This window comes from Macaca thibetana, chromosome 4 (assembly GCF_024542745.1).
Source record: "Macaca thibetana thibetana isolate TM-01 chromosome 4, ASM2454274v1, whole genome shotgun sequence".
In the NCBI taxonomy this organism is placed as follows: domain Eukaryota; kingdom Metazoa; phylum Chordata; class Mammalia; order Primates; family Cercopithecidae; genus Macaca; species Macaca thibetana.
Window position 1 is genome coordinate 105,572,079 of NC_065581.1, and position 21,946 is coordinate 105,594,024.

General features: G+C 46.1%; 1 protein-coding gene across 3 annotated transcripts in view; it reads right to left on the reverse strand.

Annotated features, from left to right (window-relative positions):
- Positions 1–1,638: 1,638 nt before the first annotated feature.
- Positions 1,639–21,946, reverse strand: part of TULP4 (TUB like protein 4) — a 290,010-nt gene continuing 269,702 nt past the window's right edge. For all 3 annotated transcript variants that reach the window (XM_050786689.1, XM_050786688.1, XM_050786691.1), the window contains 5 exons: positions 19,726–19,870; positions 18,595–18,688; positions 14,640–14,783; positions 9,291–11,791; positions 1,639–6,862 (listed from right to left, as the gene is read on the reverse strand). In XM_050786689.1, coding sequence (XP_050642646.1) covers positions 6,746–6,862; positions 9,291–11,791; positions 14,640–14,783; positions 18,595–18,688; positions 19,726–19,870 — 3,001 coding nt within the window. In that variant the 3' untranslated portion in view covers positions 1,639–6,745. The remainder of the gene's footprint in view (positions 6,863–9,290; positions 11,792–14,639; positions 14,784–18,594; positions 18,689–19,725; positions 19,871–21,946) is intronic.

Sequence of the window (21,946 nt, forward strand, 5' to 3'; positions counted from 1 at the left end):
AATGGGATGCTGGGATTCCCAACAGTGACCTGGAAGAACACATGGGCAGGTCAGAGGACAAAGAACAAGATGCTTTGCAAGGTGTCTGCATGCTGCCTGAGCGGTGGTTGAAGCTTAAGAAATTCCTATGACTGCCGGGCGCGGTGGCGGGTGCGGTGGCTCACACCTGTAATCCCAGCACTTTGGGAGGTCAAGATGGGTGAATCACCTGAAATCAGGTGTTAGAGACCAGCCTGGCCAACATGGTGAAACCCCATCTCTACTAAAAATACAAAAATTAGCTGGGCATGGTGGTGCGTGCCTGTAATCCCTGCTACTCGGGAGGCTAAGGCAGGAGAATTGCTTGAATCTGGGAGGTAGAGGCTGCAGTGAGCTGAGATCATGCCACTGCACTCCAGCGTAGGCGACAAGAGCAAAACTCCATCACACACACACACACATACACACACAAAATTCCTATGACTTATGGTGAGGCGCCTTCTTTACTTGAAGCGATCGCTCAGACAGGAACTCTGAAATGGGTTCAAGAAATGAGCTGGCACTTCAAATGAATGGCTTCTTATTCTTCAGCGCGTAAAGCAGCTGTTTCTAGGAAGTGTAGGGAAACAAATCCACACAGACTGGCTCCTCTGTGAAGCCTGGGTGAGTAATAAAACTGGTCAGCCGAAGGTTCACTCTACAGATTTCAGTAACAAGGACTCAAATCTCATTCTGTAAAGCGGATGAGCTCACCTGATGAGGGGCAGGGGTGGCCCATCTATAATACTTGTTTTCATGGGAGATGAGTAAGTGTAAGTAGCTCAGAGCTCATTACAGGCAAATCTTTACCACACACCAGAGTGAGAAGCTGGGAATAAACCAGGTCTATTCATTAATGTGACCCAGAAATCTTGGATTCTGTTTCAGGATTGGTTTTTGTCTATGGAATCCAGAAATCATTTCAACCTCTCACTGCTTCCATTTTCTTCTGAAAGAGTGGCAAAAAGTATCCACTTCATAATGGAGTTGAGATTTGGCTGCGGTTAGCATCTTTCATCCTTGGAAAACTGCAACGCAATCTCCACGAGACAGTTATTTCTCTTCTACAGTGAATGTTGGGAGCTAGGTTAGAGCAAAACTGATTCCTTATTCTTTGAAAAACACCAAAAAGGTAATTCTGTAAATGTACACATGTATTATCACAGATATACCTCCCATGCCCCACCTTCCCACCTCCCATAGTCATAGGGAACTTCAGGGCAGAGGAAGGAGGCTCACTAAGCACTCATGAGGAACAACAACAGTTAACAGTCATATGAGCACTTAAGAGTCGAATTGCTTAAAACCTAGGTTTAAGTTTCCGACAAATTAACAAAGATGTTAATATATTTGGCAACTCTGACCTTTAGGTGCTATGTAGATGCACTTTTAATCGAGTCCTCTTTTAAAAAGCCATGAAAAAGCAAATGTAAACCAGATCATCAAGAAGCCAGCACAATCTCCGACTTCCCCAAATGGGCAACATGATGACCACGGTCTCAGGGGCTCGAGTAGCTGCTGGCAGTTACCAAGAGACCCAGGAAGCAACTGAGGGTGGGGAGGTCATGCCAATGGAGTGAGGTGATTGCTCCTCACGAGGCTCAAGAATTCTGCACACAATTTTTTTGATCTGCAAAATTTTATTAAGCAATAGCTGGACAACTCTTACAACTTCAAATCATCAAGAAAAAAATAAGGAGATTAATCCATCTCAATAATAAAGACAGAAAATAACTTGGACAAACCACATCGTTTTGAATGCAAACCATTAATGCCTTCTAGAATATCTCCTGCACAATCTAATACACAAAATACATAAGAAGAGAGGCAAATAAGGATGAGCTCATTAAAACGCATTTGGGAATCACAACAGATCTTGCTTGTAAAGTAAAACAAAGCAGGATGCTGAATTTAAAAACAAACAAACCAACACTGGAGGAACTGAGGTGCACAAGCAGTGCACGCCACTGCCGAGGTCTGGACATGAACATGCTGGTGGTCTAGTTTGGTCTGGGACCTATGCACCTGCATCGCGCACTTATGGTTAAAAAAAAAAAAAAAAAAAAAAAGGGAAAAAAGAAAATGCCAGTAGTAATAAACTCAGAAATTATGTCCAAATTTACAGTACCAAAATAATGCATTTATAAACAAATGCAAAAACAATACCCCTTTGGTAAATAATACAGTGCCTTTTTCAGTCAAATGCATAACCCATGCTTTTCTACAACACGAAAAAATGTTTATCTACAATAAACAAGATCTTAGAACCCTACCCCTCCCCTTAAAAAGAATTGTAAACAGAAAATATAGGTACAAGTTACACAAAAATTGCACAAAGCCAAAGAAAATGGAAACAAAGTAAGCCACAACCCATCAGAGTTTTATCAGCCAGAGGTAAGGAATCACACAAATGCTGAAGAGTTCTGAGTTGTGTGCTGTTACAGAAATCCCAGGAACTCAAACGACATTTTGGACACATTTTTGTCTCCACTAACTTTGCTTACAACCATTGACTTGGCCAAATGATACAGGCCCACAGCGACACCATGGACTCCTTCTCCACAGTTACTGGGCCAAACTTTCCTTTTCAAGAAGTCTGTTGAATTTGAAGACTGTGTAACATGGCAGAGCACACTCAGGAATTTGAGGTGACCTAGGTATATATTCCTGTGGTTTTGGGGACGAGTAGTGACTTATTTCAGGGCTGTTCTCATGGACACCCAGCTGAGCAGGGCACACACGTGGAGACTCCTCTTACCTAGAATCAGTACTTTTGTGTATTCTATGAGAACACAATTCCAAATGCATTTAGAGGTGTATTTTCTAAAGATATTACTTTAAATGCACTGGTTTATATTCAGTACATAGCTCATTAACACAGGAAAAGAAATATTTCTCTCCACAAAGGCAATGTTGTGAAATACACTTCCCATGAAAAGTGGAATGATGAGGCTGTTTAGTGTTGCGCTCTTAGGCTGTGAGAGCTGTAAGGGAGTTTAGAGGGTTGTCCAAGCTGACCCTTTCATTTCACAGATGGACAAATGGAGGCCTAGCCAGCCCCAGGGACTTGCCCAAGATCACCCTCCAACCTTGTGGCAGAGCAGGCTTGACCCTGGGGTTTCCTGACTTTTTGCTACGAGTACAGGATGAACATAACACATTCTTCCATGTCCTTGTGGGACACTTGACAAGGGAGCAATGACTATGGATAAAAAATATTAGCCTGCAAAATTCTTTGATTTATGCTGCCATTAGAGCTTTGAGATTTTCCGCCTTCTTTGGCCCTAGTTTTTCTCGGGATATACATTCAATGGGTATATTGTACACAAATCTGTGCCTTTGGTTTGATGAGGTTAGAGCTAAAACAAATTTAGAATTGTTTGTATTTGTTAATATATCATACTTCCCTCAAAAAGTCATAGATTCTTTATACAGTTAACCTTTTACTGGACTGCTTTTAAATTTAGGGATTCAATGAGGTATCTTGATATTCATAAACTATTAATAAACATAAAATTTTTAGAAATCTCCTGCATAAAGTATAAATTTTCGTCGTATTTAGTCAACAGAGCCTGACTGAATGAAACCGTAGTTGAAAATAAGACCACCACCATTAAGTGAAAAGTCACCCTACTAGGAGCGTACAGCCCGCAGCTTACGCCTGCCTTGGCGCAGGAGGGCAGCCTCTCTTTTCAGGCCTCTGGGAGAGAGGAGGTGAGCAGTGGCTGCTGGGGTCACTCCGGTACAAACTCATGCGCGCCACACATCTGAGACAGAAGCCTGTGCCTCCATCGGGGAAAAATGCCTTTTGGGGAGTGAGCTAGGAATTTAGAAGCTTAGTTAATTATTTGCTTAAAAAATCCAATTTTTTCTTCTCACATATATTTGTAACTTTCATTTCAAGGATTTTCCCCTATATTTGCTCTTATTAAACAGGTTCCAAACAGGCTTTTTCAGGGTCTTTATATCTCAAAAGCAATTAGAACACAGAAAGTGAAGCTTATTACCTAGTAATTCTTTCCTTGGCTACTCTCATTCTAATAGGCCTCCCCTTTTTATTTCAGATCACCTTTTATTTTCAGATAAAAATAAAATTTTCAAAAGAAGAGAGAATAGTATTTGAGTGTTATCTCAAAAAAAGTCTCCTTTGTATATAATCAATAACACAAAATTTAAAAAAAGATTTTTAAATGATTAAAATGAATTTTTTCTCAATTAGAAAAGTTACAAATTGCTCAGCAAAAAACCTTCTATCGGCCAGGCGTGGAGACTCACGCCTGTAATCCCAGCACTTTGGGAGGCCGAGACGGGCAGATCACCTGAGGTCAGGAGTTCAAGACCAGCCTGGCCAACATGGCGAAACCCCATTTCTATTAAAAATACAAAAAAATTAACCAAGGGTGGTGGTGGGTGCCTGTAATCCCAGCTGCTTGGGAGGCTGAGGCAAAATAATCACTTGAACCCTGGAGTCAGAGGCTGCAGTGAGCCGAGATTGTGCCACTATATTCCAGTTGGGTGACAAGAGTGGGACTCCGTCTCAAAAAAAAAAAAAAAAAAAAAAAAAAACCTTCTGTCATATCCTATTTCTTGCAGCAAAATATACTGCAACCAAGTAAGTCATTACAAAGATACTGTTTTTCTAAATAAATAAAATGGGCATAACTCACCAAAACATAACACAAAATAATTCCTAAGAACACTATGAAAAGCAAGATAAATAATTATCTCTTAGACAATAAAACAGGGGAATTGCATTTAAATTATCTGACAGGCTATAACCATTATTGCACAACTAATAAGCACTGAAACACCATTATCAAGCTACAGAAACTCATATAAAAGAATTAATTCTGATAACATTGCTAAATTCTTTCTGGAAGAATGCACCCACTAAAAATATCAGGCCCAATACTTTAAATACAAATGAGAAACCCTGGTATTAGATGGGAGATGTCCTTTGCCATATCAGAAAACCTCGTCAGTATTTCTTTGGGGTTTGGAGAGAATCAGGAGTGATGTCATGTCATCTTGTTCTGGGAAAAAAATGGGTCGGTTTCTTTTGTAATTTTTAACTAAAACAGGGGATTAAAAACACTTTTAAATTTGAAAATACTTTTCTGTAGCATCTTCTACTTGTCTGCTTCCAAATAAAATCCAAATTTGGAACCCAACGCCAGCAGATAGTTCCTGTGCAGGCTCCTGCACAGCAGGCCCAGGAGAGGGGCCTGATCCTAAACAACATCACAGGTAAGAATAACTGAAAAAACAAAAACAAAAACAAAAACAAACAACAACAAAAATCACTGGGTTTTGTCCTCAGGGCTTGAACACTGCCCACAGGTTCTCATGAGGAGGAGGAAGTGGGAAGAGATATTCTAGGTAGTTGTTTTTTTAAATACAATTAACAAAGTGTGATCAACCAACTACCTAGGTATAATTTTAACAACGTTTTCTCAGTGGTTTAGCTCCTTAGTAAACAGTCTGTACAGTTAATAAACAACTTTTTTTCTTAAAGAAGATCATGAAAATTTTGTCAAAGATTTGACCATAGTCATGTATTTTAATACCCTGGTGAACACTTAACATTTTTTTGGTAACATTTATAATTTCACAGAAAGCATTTGTAGTCAACTGAATTTTAATGTAGCCAAGAGGAGAAAAGGAGTGGTTTTAAATCAAGCCTCATCCACACTTTTAGAATGGGAAGGCGTAGAACAGGATATCTCACGGGAAAGATCACGTTTACAGTAATGTGTTCCAGACGAAAAAGTAAAAGGGCAGAGAGAGTAGAGGCTGTTTCTCAGCATGTGGGGATCTAGTGACTGCTACCACATTATTTGAGAAAACTGCTACCACTACCACAGGCCAGGATCTTTCCATTGTCTCTCACCTTCTCCCAGAACCAGGCATACTGAATGATCATCACTGATCCTACGGAACTTTGACATACGATGAAACTAGTGGAGGCTTTCAATGTAAACATCGTCAGCACAGGAGTGTAGCCCTCGTACTGCTGCTACAAGTCACAGGCTGAGTCACACCGCTGTCTGCAGAGTGATGTGAACCCGTGTATATGTGCAGTTTCTTCTTCTCCCTTCGTCCCTTCCCCAACATCCTCAATGAGCAAATCACATTTCTACCTGGTGAGAACACCCCGAAAAGATCCTACTTTGTTGGTCCAACACAGTGTGTCTGCCCAAATGCCCGATTTTAATTAAGTCACCTTTTGGGGAGTAACATAATTAGTGTAAATCAAATGCTGTCCCCACCCCGTTCCCCAAGAACCTGTATCTTCAGAATTTTGTAAAAGCTTTTTGCTTTTACACTAGTGGTGATGTTGGAGGAGAATGCATGAGAATGCATCCTCCCTATGTGTGAAAGAATAGCAGGCTCTCAGGCAGTCTGTCTTCATTCTGAAGGGCCCAGTAGAGCATTACCACAGCCAAGCTACGTTTCCGGAAAGAACAGCAGGTGCCTAGCACTCTTTGCTTCCAAATGCCACTGAAATGAAAGAAGAAAAGAAGAACAGACAATAAAAGGTAATAAAGCCCAACCAAATAAATGATGACCACAGGTCAGCACCCTCTCCTGGGCCTGCTGGGCTTTTCCAGTTTCGCTGTTGGCTTCTGGTCCTCCCAGGTATCCGGCCCCTTCAGGGCTCCTCTGGCATCTCCGAAGACCTCTTCCAAAGGCTCTCTGCATCTCTCTCCTCCCCACACCAGTCTCTTCATTTGAGGCGCTGAGTCACGTTGGCCAGGGCAACTGCAAAGGCCTGCACGGCTGAGAATGGGTACTGGAAGTCTAGAATATACGCATTGCCATCAATCCGTCCAAATTGCATCACCTGGAGGAGGGCAGGGGAAGCAAAGACATTACAGAACAAGGCAAAAAGGCCGGGAGTGACAGCTTATGCCTGTAATCCCAGCATTTTGGGAGGCTGAGGCGAGCGGATCATGAGGTCAGGAGATTGAGACTATCCTGGCTAACACAGTGAAACCCCGTCTCTATTAAAAATACAAAAAATTAGCCGGGCGAGGTGGCGGGCGCCTGTACTCCCAGCTACTCGGGAGGTTGAGGCAGGAGAATGGCATAAACCTGGGAGGCAAAGCTTGCAGTGAGCTGAGATCCGGCCACTGCACTCCAGCCTGGGCGACAGAGGAGACTCTGTCTCAAAAAAAAAAAAAAACAAATAAACACAAACAAACAAAAAAAACAAGGAGAGCAGGGCGACAAGCTGGGTCTGCATGGCTTCTGATGGAAGCAGACAGCACTGTCTATGAGATGCTTTTGCTAACAAAAGTGACTCTGAATCTGGTGAAGCTTCTATATCTAACTCCAAGTTTGTAGGAAACAAGGGGACTGAGGAACATGTTAACACAATGGAGACAATAAGCAAGGTTTGGAATGTGGGGACAATGGCCTCCAGCTCCATCCATGAAAAGTTACCTGGGGGCACAACGTCCAATGTTTGGGTGATGGGCACACTAGAAGCCCAACCCCCATTACGCATGTAATGCCCATGTAATAAGCACATGTACCCTTGAATCTAAAAGAAAAAAGAAAAAAAAAAGAATGGGGGGAATGCTATAGACCAAATGAAGTGGTTTCTTCACGTAGGAAGTAGAAAGGAGAAAGAAAAGCAGAAAGAAGCACCAACAGGCCAGAGGCTCCAGAAGAGAAGCAGCATTGCCACTGTCCAACGCCGCTGCCTCAGGGAGGGACTTGGTGGCCACCTCCTCACCAGTTCCTGTGCCCACATCCCATCAGACAGTGGCACCACGCCCTAGCACATGGGCTGCACTCATTGCCTCTGGTACTCAACCTGTGTGCTCCACAGCGGCGGGATCTCTGTCTGTCTTCCTCACTGCCCTGATTCTAGTACTATAGCAGGGGTTGACAAACTTTCTGTGAGGGGCTGATAATAAATATTTTAGGCTTTGTGGGTTATACGGTTTTTACCACAACTCCTCAACTCTGCTGTTGTCTGGCCAAAAACAGCCAGGGACGACACTCAGGTGAATGAGTGTGGCTGTGCTCCAATAAAACTTTGTTCCAAAAAGCAGCAGCTGGCCAGAATGGCCCAAAGGCCAGTTTGCCAACCCCTGGGCTTAGAGGATTGCCAGGCACACAGCAGATTCTCAATAACATTTATTGAATGAATTAACAAAAATGTGAATTTAAGTAGAGAGGGGAAGGGACTTTGCAGGATGGTGAAGGGGGACATTGGCAGCAGGACAGAGCAACCCTTCCAGGCTGGAGCAGGGAAGAACTAGGACCCAATGTGTTCAGCTGCACCATGAGGTTACATCTGGTTCGAGAACTGGGTATTGACTTCCATATACAGAGAAATAGGCAAACGAGCAAACAGACAGAAAACAGGAAGCTGGTATGTCTAGGGAAAGAAAAGTATACAAAAAAGGAAATGTAACTAAGCTCTAATACATGGCTCAGCTGTGGGTCCTATTGACTAGCATAACAAGGTAACCAGTGACCACTGATTTAATGGGGAAGGAAAAACTGTGTGCATATGTGTGTGTGTTTGTGTGCACAGCGTGAGCAAAACTAACCCTTACGTTCCTTAGGAAGTCACCATCTGATGCCAAAACCAGAAAAGTCAATGAATAGAAGTAGAAACATATTCTTTACAAATATGAGTGCAGGCCAGGTGTGTTGGCTCACGCCTGTAATACCAACATTTTGAGAGGCTGAGGCAGGAGGATCACTTGGATCCCAGGAGTTTGAGACCAGCCTGGACTGAACATAGTGAGACTCCCATTTCTTAAAAAAAAAAAAAAAAAAAATTAGGGTCGGGCGTGGTGGCTCACGCTTGTAATCCTAGCACTTTGGGAGGCCAAGGCGGGCGGATCACGAGGTCAGGAGATAGGGACCATTCTGGCTAACACGGTGAAATGCCGTCTCTACTAAAAATACAGAAAATTAGCCGGGTGTGGTGGCTCGTGCCTGTAGTCCCAGCTACTCGGGAGGCTGAGGCGGGAGAATGGCGTGAACCCAGAAGGCAGAGCTTGCAGGGAGCCAAGATCGCGCCACTGCACTCCAGCCTGGGCGACAGAGCGAGACTCTGTCTCAAAAAGAAAAAAAAATACAAGACGGCAGTGGGCAGACTAAAAATCATAACCCCATGAGCTCCACCTAAGAGGTATTTGTTGTTTTCCACATTTCCCATTTGGCCTTTTGAAAAACGCTCCTTCAAGGCCAAGGCCCTGATGCCCTCGCCTTCTGGGTCCACAGCGCCACCCAGTCTGTGGTCTTACCTGCCGCCCCTCTAACTCGATCTGGAAGTTCTTGGCAGACTCCTGGGTCACCCGCCCCCCGAAGTCCAGCTGGTAGACCTGGGTGGCCTCATTCCACAGCGGCTGCTTGTTGGCCATCACGTACACAAAGCCTTGGCTACCCAGCCGCCCGTCCTCCTTCTCACTGGCCCTCCGGCACTTGGCCTCCTCCAGCTCGCCAGCAGCCCGTGGGGCGCGCTTGCTCTTCCAGCCCTTTCTGCTGCCCTGGCTCTGGTTCATGAGCTCATCCCCGCTGATGAACAGCTCAGGCTCACTCTCGGAGCTGTCCTGGAACTCGTTTGTCTTATTCAACTTCTTTGACTTCAGTTGGTCTTTCTGACTCTTCACTTTCTTCTTCTCTCTCCCCAAGTGTGGGCTGGAGATAAGGGAATTAAAGTCACTCAAAGTCCTAGCCTCCTTCTTCACTTTGCCCTCAGTGATGGCCTGAACGCTGCCTTCTTCTGCTCGGCTGTCCAGGCGCTTCCGGTTCTTCTTTCCAAATTTTTCTGTCCGCTGGGGGACTGGGCTTTCGGTCAGGGAGAGGACTTCCTGGAAGCTGTCGGCAGTTTCTACCATCACCTCTGTGCCCATGTGGCTTTGGAGTTCGGCAGGTGGTGGGGACACAAGGGGCTTCTCCACCACCAAGTGTGGCTTTGAGGGGAGAGTGCCCTGGGGGTTCTGCACGGGCGGGCAGGCGCTGTAGGAACTCCATGGGTGCAAGGCGACAGGTGGCAGCTGTAAACTAGAGCATGTGCTGCTTCCTGGGTACATGGGGGGCAGGGTGCAATAGGAGAGGCTAGGCGGGTACACTGGCTGAAGGACCACAGCAGGCTCCTGTTGTGCAAACTGTGTCGGGGACAGGGTATCTTTGGGAGAGCAGGGAGCCTGCACTCCAGGCAAAGGGGGGTTGTTATAGCTTCCGGGATATGGCACTCCCATCCCATAGCCTGTTTGGAAAGTGGCAGTGGGGCTGGCAGGAGACTTGGGGGAGATGAAGGGCAGTCGGGACACATCCAGGTGCTGGCCCTGACTCAGCATCAGAGGGGACAGTTTTAAGGGGTTGGGCCCTGAAGTCTGTGCTGTCCTTTCTTGAGGAACCCAAACGTCCTCACCCAGCATGGGGTCCCACTGGTAAGGGGGTGGCCGTTTCAGGGTGACAGCAGCTTCAGGCAGGGAAGGGTGCCTCAGGGGCTTCTCAAGCTGACAGTGCTGGGACAGGGCCTCGTCCTCTGTGAAGGCGGAGTTGACGTAGTCGGTGCGGTCACGGGCGCTGTCGGGTGGGCTCAGGAGGCTGTAGGAGGACTGGGAGGCCAATGGGGAGGTGCTGGCAGTATGGGCCAGGGAGGCTCCAGGCTGCGAGCTGGGCCCCGTGCCACTGCACTGACTGCAGGTGTACAGAGCAGGTGGGGGCCGCGCTGGGAGCTGTGTCACCAGCCCCCCAGGCCCGCCCTTGGGCTTGGCCAGGGGCTGCAGGGGGGCCCGCGGGCTGTCGGCCAGCTGGGCCATCTTGAGCGCAGCCTCACGGTTGTTCCTCCGCAGGGTAGCGTGGATGAGGCTATTGTCGGACCTCTGGGCAGCCCCCCGCCCCTGGGCCAGTTGGCTGGCAATTTCGGGATACGGGGGTGGGTCCCCGGTGGGGATGGAGTAGCGAGGGACGGTCAGGCGGTTCAGGGTGGCACTGCTGCAGGGCTGGGGGACTTTCTTCTCAGTGGCTGTGAGCCTCAAGGTGGCGGAGCTACCCGGGCCGGGGAGGGTGTAGGTGTTCTGGGAGCACAGCATCCGGGTGCGGGGCCGGCACACCTCCTCCACGTTGCCACTGCTGTCGAAGGTGGTGATCCTCTCATAGCCCAGGGGGGTCTGGTAGTGCACTGACGTGGGGTAGAGGGAGAAGTCGCCCTTCTTCAGGCACACATCCACTGGGGGCTGTGGGGGCGGCAGAGGGGGCGGGGGTGCTGCTGTGGTGGGGGCGGCGGGGATGGTTCCTGGGTATGGGGGTGGAGGGTTCATCTTTGTCACCTGGACCTCCTGGGGGGCACTGAAGACCACTGCGTCCCCCTCAGCCGCCAGCTGCGGTGTTGGCCGCAGGGCCTTGGCTGACTTTTGCAGGTGTTCGTGGTCTCGGTCTCCATGGCCCACCGTGGACAGCTGCATGAGCCCCTGCGGCGGGGGAGGCAGGGACAGTGGAGGGGGGTTCTGAATGATGCGGCCCATTTCCACGCTTCCGAAAATCACCTGTCCAGGATTGGAGTACCGGTTGGAGACTGGGTACTGGGTGGCACTGTCACCTGCATGTTCTGCTGCTCCTACAGCTGTCGTCTGGTTGGTCAGGACATCTAGCTGCACATTCTGATTGGCCAGCAGGGACTGCACCAGCCCTATGCTCTGCGTGGGGGACATAGCCTGAGCCGAGCTGTGGATCGGTGCAATAGGGATGTTCACTGTACAAGGTGGGCTGTTCTCAGGGACACCAGATGCTCCCGTCACTGGAAGAAAATTAGAAAAAGGAACTGCTTACAAAAACAGTGCCATTAAACCGGATCAGGATAAGTAATACATCTGGACTCATCCAGTCTCCTTCTGTAAACAAAACGCAAGCCAGAGACAGAGACGTGTCTGCTTGGGGAAAGCTGGCCTGCTCACACAAGTGAGATGGGTTCTTGAGGGCAGCCTGCTGCTTGTCTGTTAGCTAAGGGTACTGTTATAACTTTTCAACTAGCTCACTTTTGAACCTTCTAAACTTGGCACCAGTGCCTCAATGGCACCATCACAGATAATTAAATGTCTGAAGAAGCTTTTTACTGGTGATATTCATAAAACACCCATCCTTTTATGCAGGAAGAGGGCAATGGTACAGGAAAAACCTCCACTGAGGACTCGCAGTGCCTAGGCCTCTGAATTAGGTCTATTCATGCTTATGGGATGGATAGTGTGGCAAGTGTCACGCAAGAGATGTGTATAAGAAATGTATGCATATTAGATTTCTGTAAATAGAACCATGTAAAACGTAGTAGAAAAAACAATGAAAAGAATCTTCTAGTGAATCTGAGTATCACATCATGATGGATCATTTCCTAATTTTTTTTTTTTTTTTTTTAGAGAGTCTTGCTCTGTCGCCCAGACATGCAGTGGCATGATTTCGGCTCACTGCAACCTCCACCTCCTGGGTTCAAGTGATTCTCCTGCCTCAGCCTCCCCAGAAGTTGGGACTACAGACGTACACCACCACGCCCAGCTAATTTTTGTATTTTTAGTAGAGATGGGGTTTTGCCTTGTTGGCCAGGCTGGTCCCCAACTCCTGACCTCCGGTGATCCACCCACCTCGCCTCCCAAAGGGCTGGGACTACAGGTGTGAGCCATCATGCCTGACCTTTATCTGCTTTTTAGCATTTCAAACAGTATGTAAGGTAGAACCACGCTGAATTAAACCCTATAAATATATCCTATTTGTACACAGTGAGAGTTTAACAGAGCGTGCGTTTGAACAGTGATCTAGAGACAGGTGCTCAGAGCTGCTGTCTGCACGGCCCTGTTTAAAGTGCACACTGAGCACTCTGCAACTGGCTCCTCTAGGCCCACTGTGCCACCCTGTGGCATTTCCCTTAGAGAAAACTGCCACTGATCCAGAAATCTGAGGCATGGTGTAAGTACTATGTGGCAGCTAGTCTATGATTAGGAAATGTGACACTGGCTGACTTTTCATCAAAAGAACTACAGAATCAAGCCAGCCAGTTTATCAGAAGCTAAGCTGGCCCTTCCTTGGGGGTCTCCTAGTGAGACATAACTCTCCCCTGGCCACACAAATTTGGGTCTGTCTCACGTTTCCTGTCATTCCTGTTCAGATGCCCTTCGAGAAGCTCTCCTGTCTGTATGAAACACTGATGGCAGGCATCTTCCCCTTTAAGGAAGAAGAGCCTCTTCGCTGAGTCACCATCATTAAATGTAATCCCTGAGACAATATGTTTCCTCCTCTCATTGGGAACCACAGACAATAAGGACAACAGCAGCAACAGCCGAACCTGGGAGAGGGCTGTATTCGTGCATTTTGGGAGAACAGGGAAAGCGTTAAGGGGAAAGTTTAAAAGATACTTCTAATTCCAAGATTCTCAAGTAGAAGGGGATGCACTAGAAAGCTCAGGTATGGGAGGCTTCACCAAACTACAGGTATTTATGTGGTTGTAAGCTTGGCCTATTAGGACCACATAAGCCTAGGAGATTTGCTCACCCATGCAGGAGAGGTCACCATCAGAGAAGCAAGATGGCTATTGTTGGAAAGTGCAGTAGAAATCATTTTTTTCAGGTAAAAAGACTGGGCTGAGAGAAGGTAAACAATTCCCTCAAGTTCAGAGCCCGACTGAGGAGCAGGGCCCGAGCTGGAATGGGTGGCCCTCTATGTCCACTGTGAGAACCAGTCCCTCGGGTCACAGACATCCAGATACTGGAGAAGTCACGGTCCATGTCCAGATTCCTCTAGCTCAAAAAATGAAGACTTCCAGAGCCCTGCTTAGTTGGAAGTAGAGGAGTCTGTGTATCTATAAAATCTCAGGTGGTCTTTTACTTAGAAAAGCAAGTTATTTTCAAGTACCCTCTAGCAACTGAAATAGTTACACACACTAACTGGCCAGACTAACTGGAAGTCACTGTAATCCATTAATCAAAATAGGATCCTTTAAGAATCCCCCCGCCAGGAAACACATTAACTTAAAATGCTATATATATTGATATTTACCATCTGAAAACTGGAATTTAAAAATCGTATACCAGATTTTATCTTGAACTCAGGCCAGGGTCCTGTGCACGGAGACATGTGGTTGCAGTGGAAGAGATGTGGTTACAGGTAAAGGCTTTTGTGTCCTGGACACAGGGCAGATTTGAGAAACTAGACTCTGTGGGCACCACGGGAATGCTGGAATGAGACAGTATCTCAGCAGGGATTGAAAGGATGAAGGCTGGCCTTGATCAATGAGACTGGGTCTCAGTTCTGATTTTATTTAGTTCCAATCAGTCCCACAAACTTACCTGAATCCAGACACATGACTAAGAGGATAGCTGTGAGGATAAAGCCAGATGGTAGAGCTGTGCTCCACAAACACAAGGCACCGCTGCCACTGTAACCATCTGTGCTCCAGCAGCCCCGCTCCTGCCAACACTGGTGCCAACCTGTGACTTTTTCCCCTGGGACACGCCATCATATCTACCAACCTTACTGAGGCAGGAATACCTTTTCTGAACCTAGGGAGCAGACTGAAACCTCAACAACTTGCCACTCTGTTCCCTTTGCACGATCCACTGACAGAGGGACCGTGACAAACAAGTTGATGTATGTGAACACACCTGGTAAATCATCTTCATCTTCACTGAAAACATTTGGGTTGAAGACAGGTAAATTAATATAGTCCATGGAAATTTTCCGAACTTCTGGGAGATAAATGGTCATTTGCCGTGGTTGGAGATGCAGGAGGCTGGTTTTATAGATTACTGGTGGGGAAAAAGAAGGGCACAGTTAACAGAGACACACCAGAGTAGAGCCAAAGTGTCAAGAGAGTCACGGGAAGAAGAGCACACTGCAGTTTCCCTGCCATCAGAAGACAGATCTGTGTAGGCAGGGTCCAGAGGCCGAGAGGAGCTCTTCATTTCTCCCTAGTACTCAGTACGACCATACTAGCCACGGTTCTGGATTCAGTAACAGCAGATTCCTGGTCTAGCTTGGCCTCCTTGCCAGTGGATTGTCTATAGAACTACACATTTCAAATGTCAAAAACATTTTAGACATAAATTATTTCTTTTGGAAAGAGCTAGGGTATAAAAACATATTTTTCAAAAACCTCATTTGCAATCAGAAGGATGATTGAATGGAAATAGTTGTGACAACCAGAGTGCCAAACAAGGGAAGCTTGAGCAACCCAGGAACCGTGTGAAAGCAATGTTGAGATGGGGGTGGCATGGTTTCATATAGGAATAAAACACAGCCTTCATTTCAGCTGGAGCCTTGGCTTTCAATTTTAATCTAATCATCAAGATAGAGATTTATAGGGAATTTTCACACAGTTTTTTTTAAAACCTCAAGATTTAATTTGATTAACAGGGACATTAGGAGAAGGCCCAGATTGCAACTAAAATATTTAGAGGAGACAAAATAAGTTTAAATACAATGAATCTAAATTTAAGTTTCACAGTAGTTAAAGTCGGGGCGAAACTGCCCTATGAACTTGCTTTTGTGTTCAGTAGTCTCTCCTGTGAGACAGGTAGCACAAAGCTTCTTTATTCTAGCTCCATGGCGGTCACCTTAACACTTAGTGGCTGACCTGCCACATGCCTGCGGCACAGCAGGCCTCCTTTGTCCAAGCATCTTTGCAGGGCTGGCCCATGGACTGGTATGGGCTAAGGTAACTTCTCTCGCCCAACAGTAGGAAAGGCCCCATGCGTGTGTTTATCTCTCTTGCCCACAAAGGAAAGAGAATATGAATTTTGGTTTAAAAATTCTGTGTGGTTCCATATGACTTAAGAATGAATGCATTAAAGTGCTATTATTTGTTGTTCACATTGACAAAGCAATTTAAAAAAAATTCTAGGAGGGATTAGAAAAAGACCATCAGTTACCTCCAGGAAAGAAAACTAGGTGGCTGATGGTGAGAATGACAGAGATTTTTACTGTAGACCCCTCTGAATCTTTTGAATTTTGTGGAATCTACTGTGTATTGTTAAAATGCCAAAAATTCAAAATAAAAAAATTTCATGGGCCAGATCATTCTAATTGAAAAAAACAAATTATCCAACCTGGGGAACAGCACTCACTTTTTAAGTTCACTAGAGGGCCATATACTGTCTTTGAAAAGATTATTTAATGGGGTACCACATATAACATATCTTCTAGTATCCAATAGTTAATTTCTGTTCTCTAGTATTAACAGAATCAAGTGGAAATTTCTTTTAGCTTGACAAAGTAGCTCTGTGGACCAAAATGGTATTTTTAAAAAGGTCAGGCTGGGCATGGTAGCTCACACCTGTAATCCCAGCACTTTGAGAGGCCAAGATGGGGGGATGGCTTGAAGCCAAGAGTTTAAGACCAGCCTGGACAAAACAGTGAAGTCCTATCTCTACCAAAAATTTTAAAAAATTAGCTGGGCATGGTGGCATGTGCTTTGTCTACCGCCCTAGCTAGTACAGGCAGAGGTGGGAGAATCACTTGAGCACAGGAGCTTGAGGCTGCAGCGAGCTGGGGTGGTGCCACTGCACTCGAGCATGGGTGACATAGCCAGGCCCTATCTCCCCGCACCCCCCAAAAAAAGGCCATCGTTTGTCTCAAAGGCTCTCACATGCTCTCTCATTGTATGATCTTTACTGGCTTATTTGTAGACCTATTCAACATCTGAGAATGAAAAGACCCATTAAGTAAATTCTCACTTCCACTCCCTTTTTCAATATTTACCAGAGGCAGATGGCTAAGTTCTCAGCTTACTAATGTGGGAATAATCACAATAGTCAAACAGTGGTTATTAAAAATCAACCTTATCTATCAATAGGACACAAACAAGTAACTGAACAACAGACATTTGTGGTCATCAGAGAGTTTCCAGCTTGTTGAAAATATTATGAGATTTACTTGCACTATGTACAGGGATGGTCCATTGTGATTCCCTAAGTTGGTTTTACGTTTACATTTTATTCCTCTTTTTCTTTGAGCTCAGATACTTCAAAATGAAAAACTCAAATGCACTGCTGTTTAAAAAATCTCTGAGATGCCTCATAGCAATAGGTCTTTCTAACATCTAATCTGTAGTAATAATCTATTTTAAAGGATCTGTGTATGAGTTGCTTCGTACAACTCATAGATAGATTCAGAATTTTTCAAAAACCATTTTTAGTAGGTTATGCATAGCATGCTCAAAATGCAGGGCCATAGCCCCCCTGGCTGAGCTGGCCTTGCAGACAGAGGTGTACAGCATGCAATGATTCAGCAACCGGGGAAGACGCGGGGAGCAACACAGCTCCTCAACTCACATAGGGACCTCCTCAACAGAAGGAAGCTGCTCTGGAATGGACCTTCTGCCATTTTCATGTCATTACTGTCTCTGGGGTAAATATGACACGATACTGCAACTCATTTGGGCAGAAGGGCAGATCAGAATACATGTTCGTGTTCTGGCCCGGCTTTTACTTCGTTGGCTCAGTTTTCCTCTACGTTTCAAACTTGCCATGGACAGGCTATTTATCTGGTACTGAGAAATCAAATTTACAAAAATTTACCACTAAGAATTGTACCAATAGTCAGCTAACCTGTTATTTATTTATTTATTTATTTAGAGACATAGTTTCGCTTGTGTTGCCCAGGCTGGAGTGCAGTGGCATGATCTCAGCTCACAGCAACCTCTGTCCCACGGGTTCAAGCGATTCTCCTGCCTCAGCCTCCCAAGTAGCTAGGATTATAGGCATGCACCACCATGCCCGGCTAATTTTGTAGTTTTAGAAGAGACAGGGTTTCTCCATGTTGGTCAGGCTGGTCTCGAAGTCCCAAATTCAGGTGATCTGCCCGCCTTGTCCTCCCAAAGTGCTGGGATTACAGGCGTGAGCCACTGCGCCCGGCCTTAGCTAACTTCTTATAGTCTCCAATGCTTTCTTCTCCACTTTCTTCAGGAGTTTACCAAAAATCCGCCCACAGCGAAAGGCCTAGAAGTCAAAGTTTCTAGAAATCTATGAGAGCTGTGATACAAATGTTGGCTATTCCTATCATTTTTATATTTCTATTGTTTTTATAAGTCAGGGCTTAGAGCAAAAAATGAAAGTGCCACTGGTGACCAGGTGTGGTAGCTCATGCCTGTAATCCCAGCACTTTGGAAGGTTGAGGTGGGCAAATTGTTTGAGCTCAGGAGTTTGAGACCAGCATGGACAACGTGGTGAAACCCTGTCTCTACAAAAAAATACAAAAATTAGCCGGGCATGGTGACGCGAATCTGTAGTCCCAGCTACTTTGGGGGCTGAGGCAGGAGGATCGCTTGAGCCCAGGTCTTGGCTGCAGTGAGCTGTGATCATGTCACTACACGCCAGCCTGGGCAAGACACTGTCTCAAAACAAAAGTTAAAAGATTAAAAAATGCCACTGGCAAAAAGCCCATGTGAGAATTCTGATTTTTGTGAAATCGTTGTGGTGAAGTTAAGGGTTAGAGGTAAAATACATGCTAATCTTTTGCTGTCTTAAAAGCTCATCTTCTATTTTAAACCACTAAAGGTGGAAACTGGACATTTTAGTTTGTTCCAACTGGGACAATGAGAGAACAGGACGTGATTTTTACCTGCACCGAGGTTGGTTGGCAGGAAAGCAGCCAAGCCCACAATCTTAAATTTGGTTCCCCAGATATTAGACGTGACCTGAGCAAGATAGTTGTGCTGTGGTGGGGGAAGAAAAGAAAAAAGAAGAATCACAATCTATTTCCATATTTTCAATTGGTCACTTAGTAAGAATGTTAATATTTATTACTTAACAAACCACGAGTGTACACTGCAAGAAACACCCATTCTCTACCTCATCTACCATTTCCAAGATCAGAAGCTAACGAGGGCAGTCAGGCAGGCAGCAGTGAGTGGGTGCGCATCGAGCTGGGGGAAAGGTGGGGGTGTGTCCCAGTATGTCCACAGGTGTGTGATTTAAAGAAGCCTAGAAAGGGATCTAACTCTGAATCCATTTTTATCCTGGATATTTCTCCTGAAAAGATCGGTTGCATTGATACCAGGATGTCCTGAAACTACCCATCATCTGTTTTCTCATTCAATTAAATTTTTTAAAATTTAAGAAATTATTATGCCCAAGGTATGTATGCAACGGCAAAAATAAAGATGGACAAAATACAGCCCCTTAAGGAGCTTATAACCTGATGGAGGAGATAAAGCTTGTAATGATCTGTATAAAGAAGTCACTGAGCAATGTCATAAGGTAGTTCTACACCAGGTGTGTTGGCCCCTCCCAGCTAAGCCAGGGCAGGAGGCCTTCACAGCAGAGGTGGTGGTGGAGTTCCATCTGGAAGCATGGGGCAGAAACAAGGATGAGGAGGTGGTGTGGTGACAATCTAGGCAGGGCAAAGCCCGGGGCAGGTGAGAATCAGGTGTGGCTACAGCACCTGGAGGGTGAGGGGGCACTGAGGAGCCAGGAGGGAAAGGCAGGCAGGGCTGGACGGTGGGAGCTGTGATAGGAAGTGGGAGGTTCTCTCCCAGTGACTGTAAGATCAGAACTCGCTGAGGGGCACAGGTGGAGAAGCCAGAGCTCCACCTGAGGGCGACTCCTGAGGTAGCAGGTGGCATGCAGGATGTGGAGCAGAGCTCAGGGGCCCATGGTGGCAGTGAGCAGGGCAGGCAGCGGGTAGGAAGGGGCCCTCTGGGCATAGCCCCCAGGAGGAGGGGAGCGAGGCAGGGCAGCTGCGGGCTCCTACCTGAGTGATGTCTTCAAAAGGAAACTCTCTCCGAGTCAGGCTGGGCGAGCCCACAGAGGGCTTGCGCAGGGGCAACCGCGGGGACCGGGAGAGCTCCTGAGCAGCCCGGGGCAGCTTGGGGGACTTGCGGGCCTCGATGCTGATCCTGGGGAGGCAAGGCCAGGAGGGGTCAGGCACCCGCGGTGGGAATAGTGAGCATGGCCCTGACTCTGGCACTCCTTTCTTTTTCTGGACAGCCAGCCTGTATGTTGGGTTCTCACCCTGCAGCCAGTGCCTGAATTTAACAAAGCTCTCCCCTTGCTTTTGCTTTATGAATATGAGGAAAGAATGACAACTTTACATTGAATAATATACATTTTAAAATATATTGAGAAACTGGGTGTGGTGGCACACACCTGCAGTCCCAGCTGCTTGGGAGGTTGAGGCAGGAGGATCGCTTGAGCCCAGGAATTCAAGGTTGCAATGAGCTACAATTACACAACTCCACTTGAGCCTGGGCAACAGAGCAAGACCCCTTCCCAAAATATACTGAGTATATACTGAAATGAGATCCAGCGATCCATTTGTAAGGAACTCAAATAATTAACTGTCTTTCACTGTCCGCTGCCTTGGAGCAAGCGTGGAAACTGCCTTCTGCCAGAGGCCTGCACAATCCGTTCTGGGAAAACAGCAGGTGGGACAAGTCATTTCTTACCCTAAGGCCAGTGATCTTTCTAATTTCTTCTGCAACAGTGTGAATTTCAACAAATTTATCTAGCATTTCACCATCTGCAATATTTAAATCAAATTAGTAAAGTTTTTTGGCTGCCTTTTGATCCCATGTTGTATCTCTGCTCCTCAGTCCGTTTATTTATAACACGGAGACACACGTGTTTAATGACAGTCTACCCCAAAGACAGTGTGATTAAAACGAGTATGGTAAGGTTTAAAACAGTCTGTGAAAAAATGCATTGTCTCATATATACTGGTTTTGAGCTTGATGAGAAACCGGGCTCCTGAGGAATGGGGGGATGGCAGATTGAGCTCCCTAAAGCTATGATCTGGGACAATTAGCCTGGCTGCTGTGTGAAGGGTCCAAATGGGGAAAGGACAGCAGGAGGAGGCCCAGCCACAGCAAGATGGCAACCTGAAGAGGACGTTTAAAGGCGAAGGATTTAGTGGCACGCATTAAATGTCCTCTCTGCTTACATAATGGGAAAAAAGCACTTTGGAAATATAGGAAAGTTCATAATGTTACATGCAATTTTAACAAGCTCTGGAACAAAGATGAAAAAAGACATCAATTAGACTGCTAGAGTAACTGGATATCTGCATATTTTAAAAATGAGCATTCACCTCTAATTCATACCAAACACAAAAATTAATCCATAAGCATGAAAGCTAAAACTAGAACTAGAAAGCTGATAGAAGAGAACTGAAGAAGGGCTCCATGACCTTAGGTAACCAAAGACATCCTGAACAGGACACAGAAAGCACTAACCACAAAAGAAGAATGCCACGTGCTGGATTATATGGCCATACAGATATCTGACAAAGGATTCAAATCTAGAAGAAAGAAATAACTCTTGGTTGGGTGCGGTGGCTCACACCTGTAATCCCAGCACTTAGGGAGGCCGAAGCAGGTGGATCACAAGGTCAGGAGTTTGAGATCATCCTGGCCAATATGGTGAAACCCCATGTCTACTAAAAAATACAAAAATTAGCTGGGTGTGGTGGCACGTGCCTGTAGTCCCAGCTACTCGGGAGGCTGAAGCAGGAGAGTCACTTGAACCCAGGAGATGGAGGTTGCAGTGAGCCGAGATCATGCCACTGTAGTCCAGCTGGGCGACAGAGCAAGACTCCATCTCAAAAAAAAAAGAATGAGATATTCAGATGCTCCTGTAGTGATTGCTCTAAAGGGAGGGGAGGGTACACAGGAGCTTGGGCCGGGCGCAGTGGCTCAAACCTGTAATCCCAGCACTTTGGGAGGCCGAGGCGGGTGGATCATGAGGTCAGGAGATTGAGACCATCCTGGCTAACATGGTGAAACTTCGTCTCTACTAAAAATACAAAAAATTAGCCGGTTGTGGTGGCACAAGCCTGTAGTCCCAGCTTCTCAGGAGGCTGAGGCAGGAGAATCATTCGAACCAAGGAGGCAGAGGTTGCAGTGAGCCGAGATCGTGCCACTGCACGCCAGCCTGGGTGACAGAGCGAGACTCCTCCAAAAAAAAAAAAAAAAAAG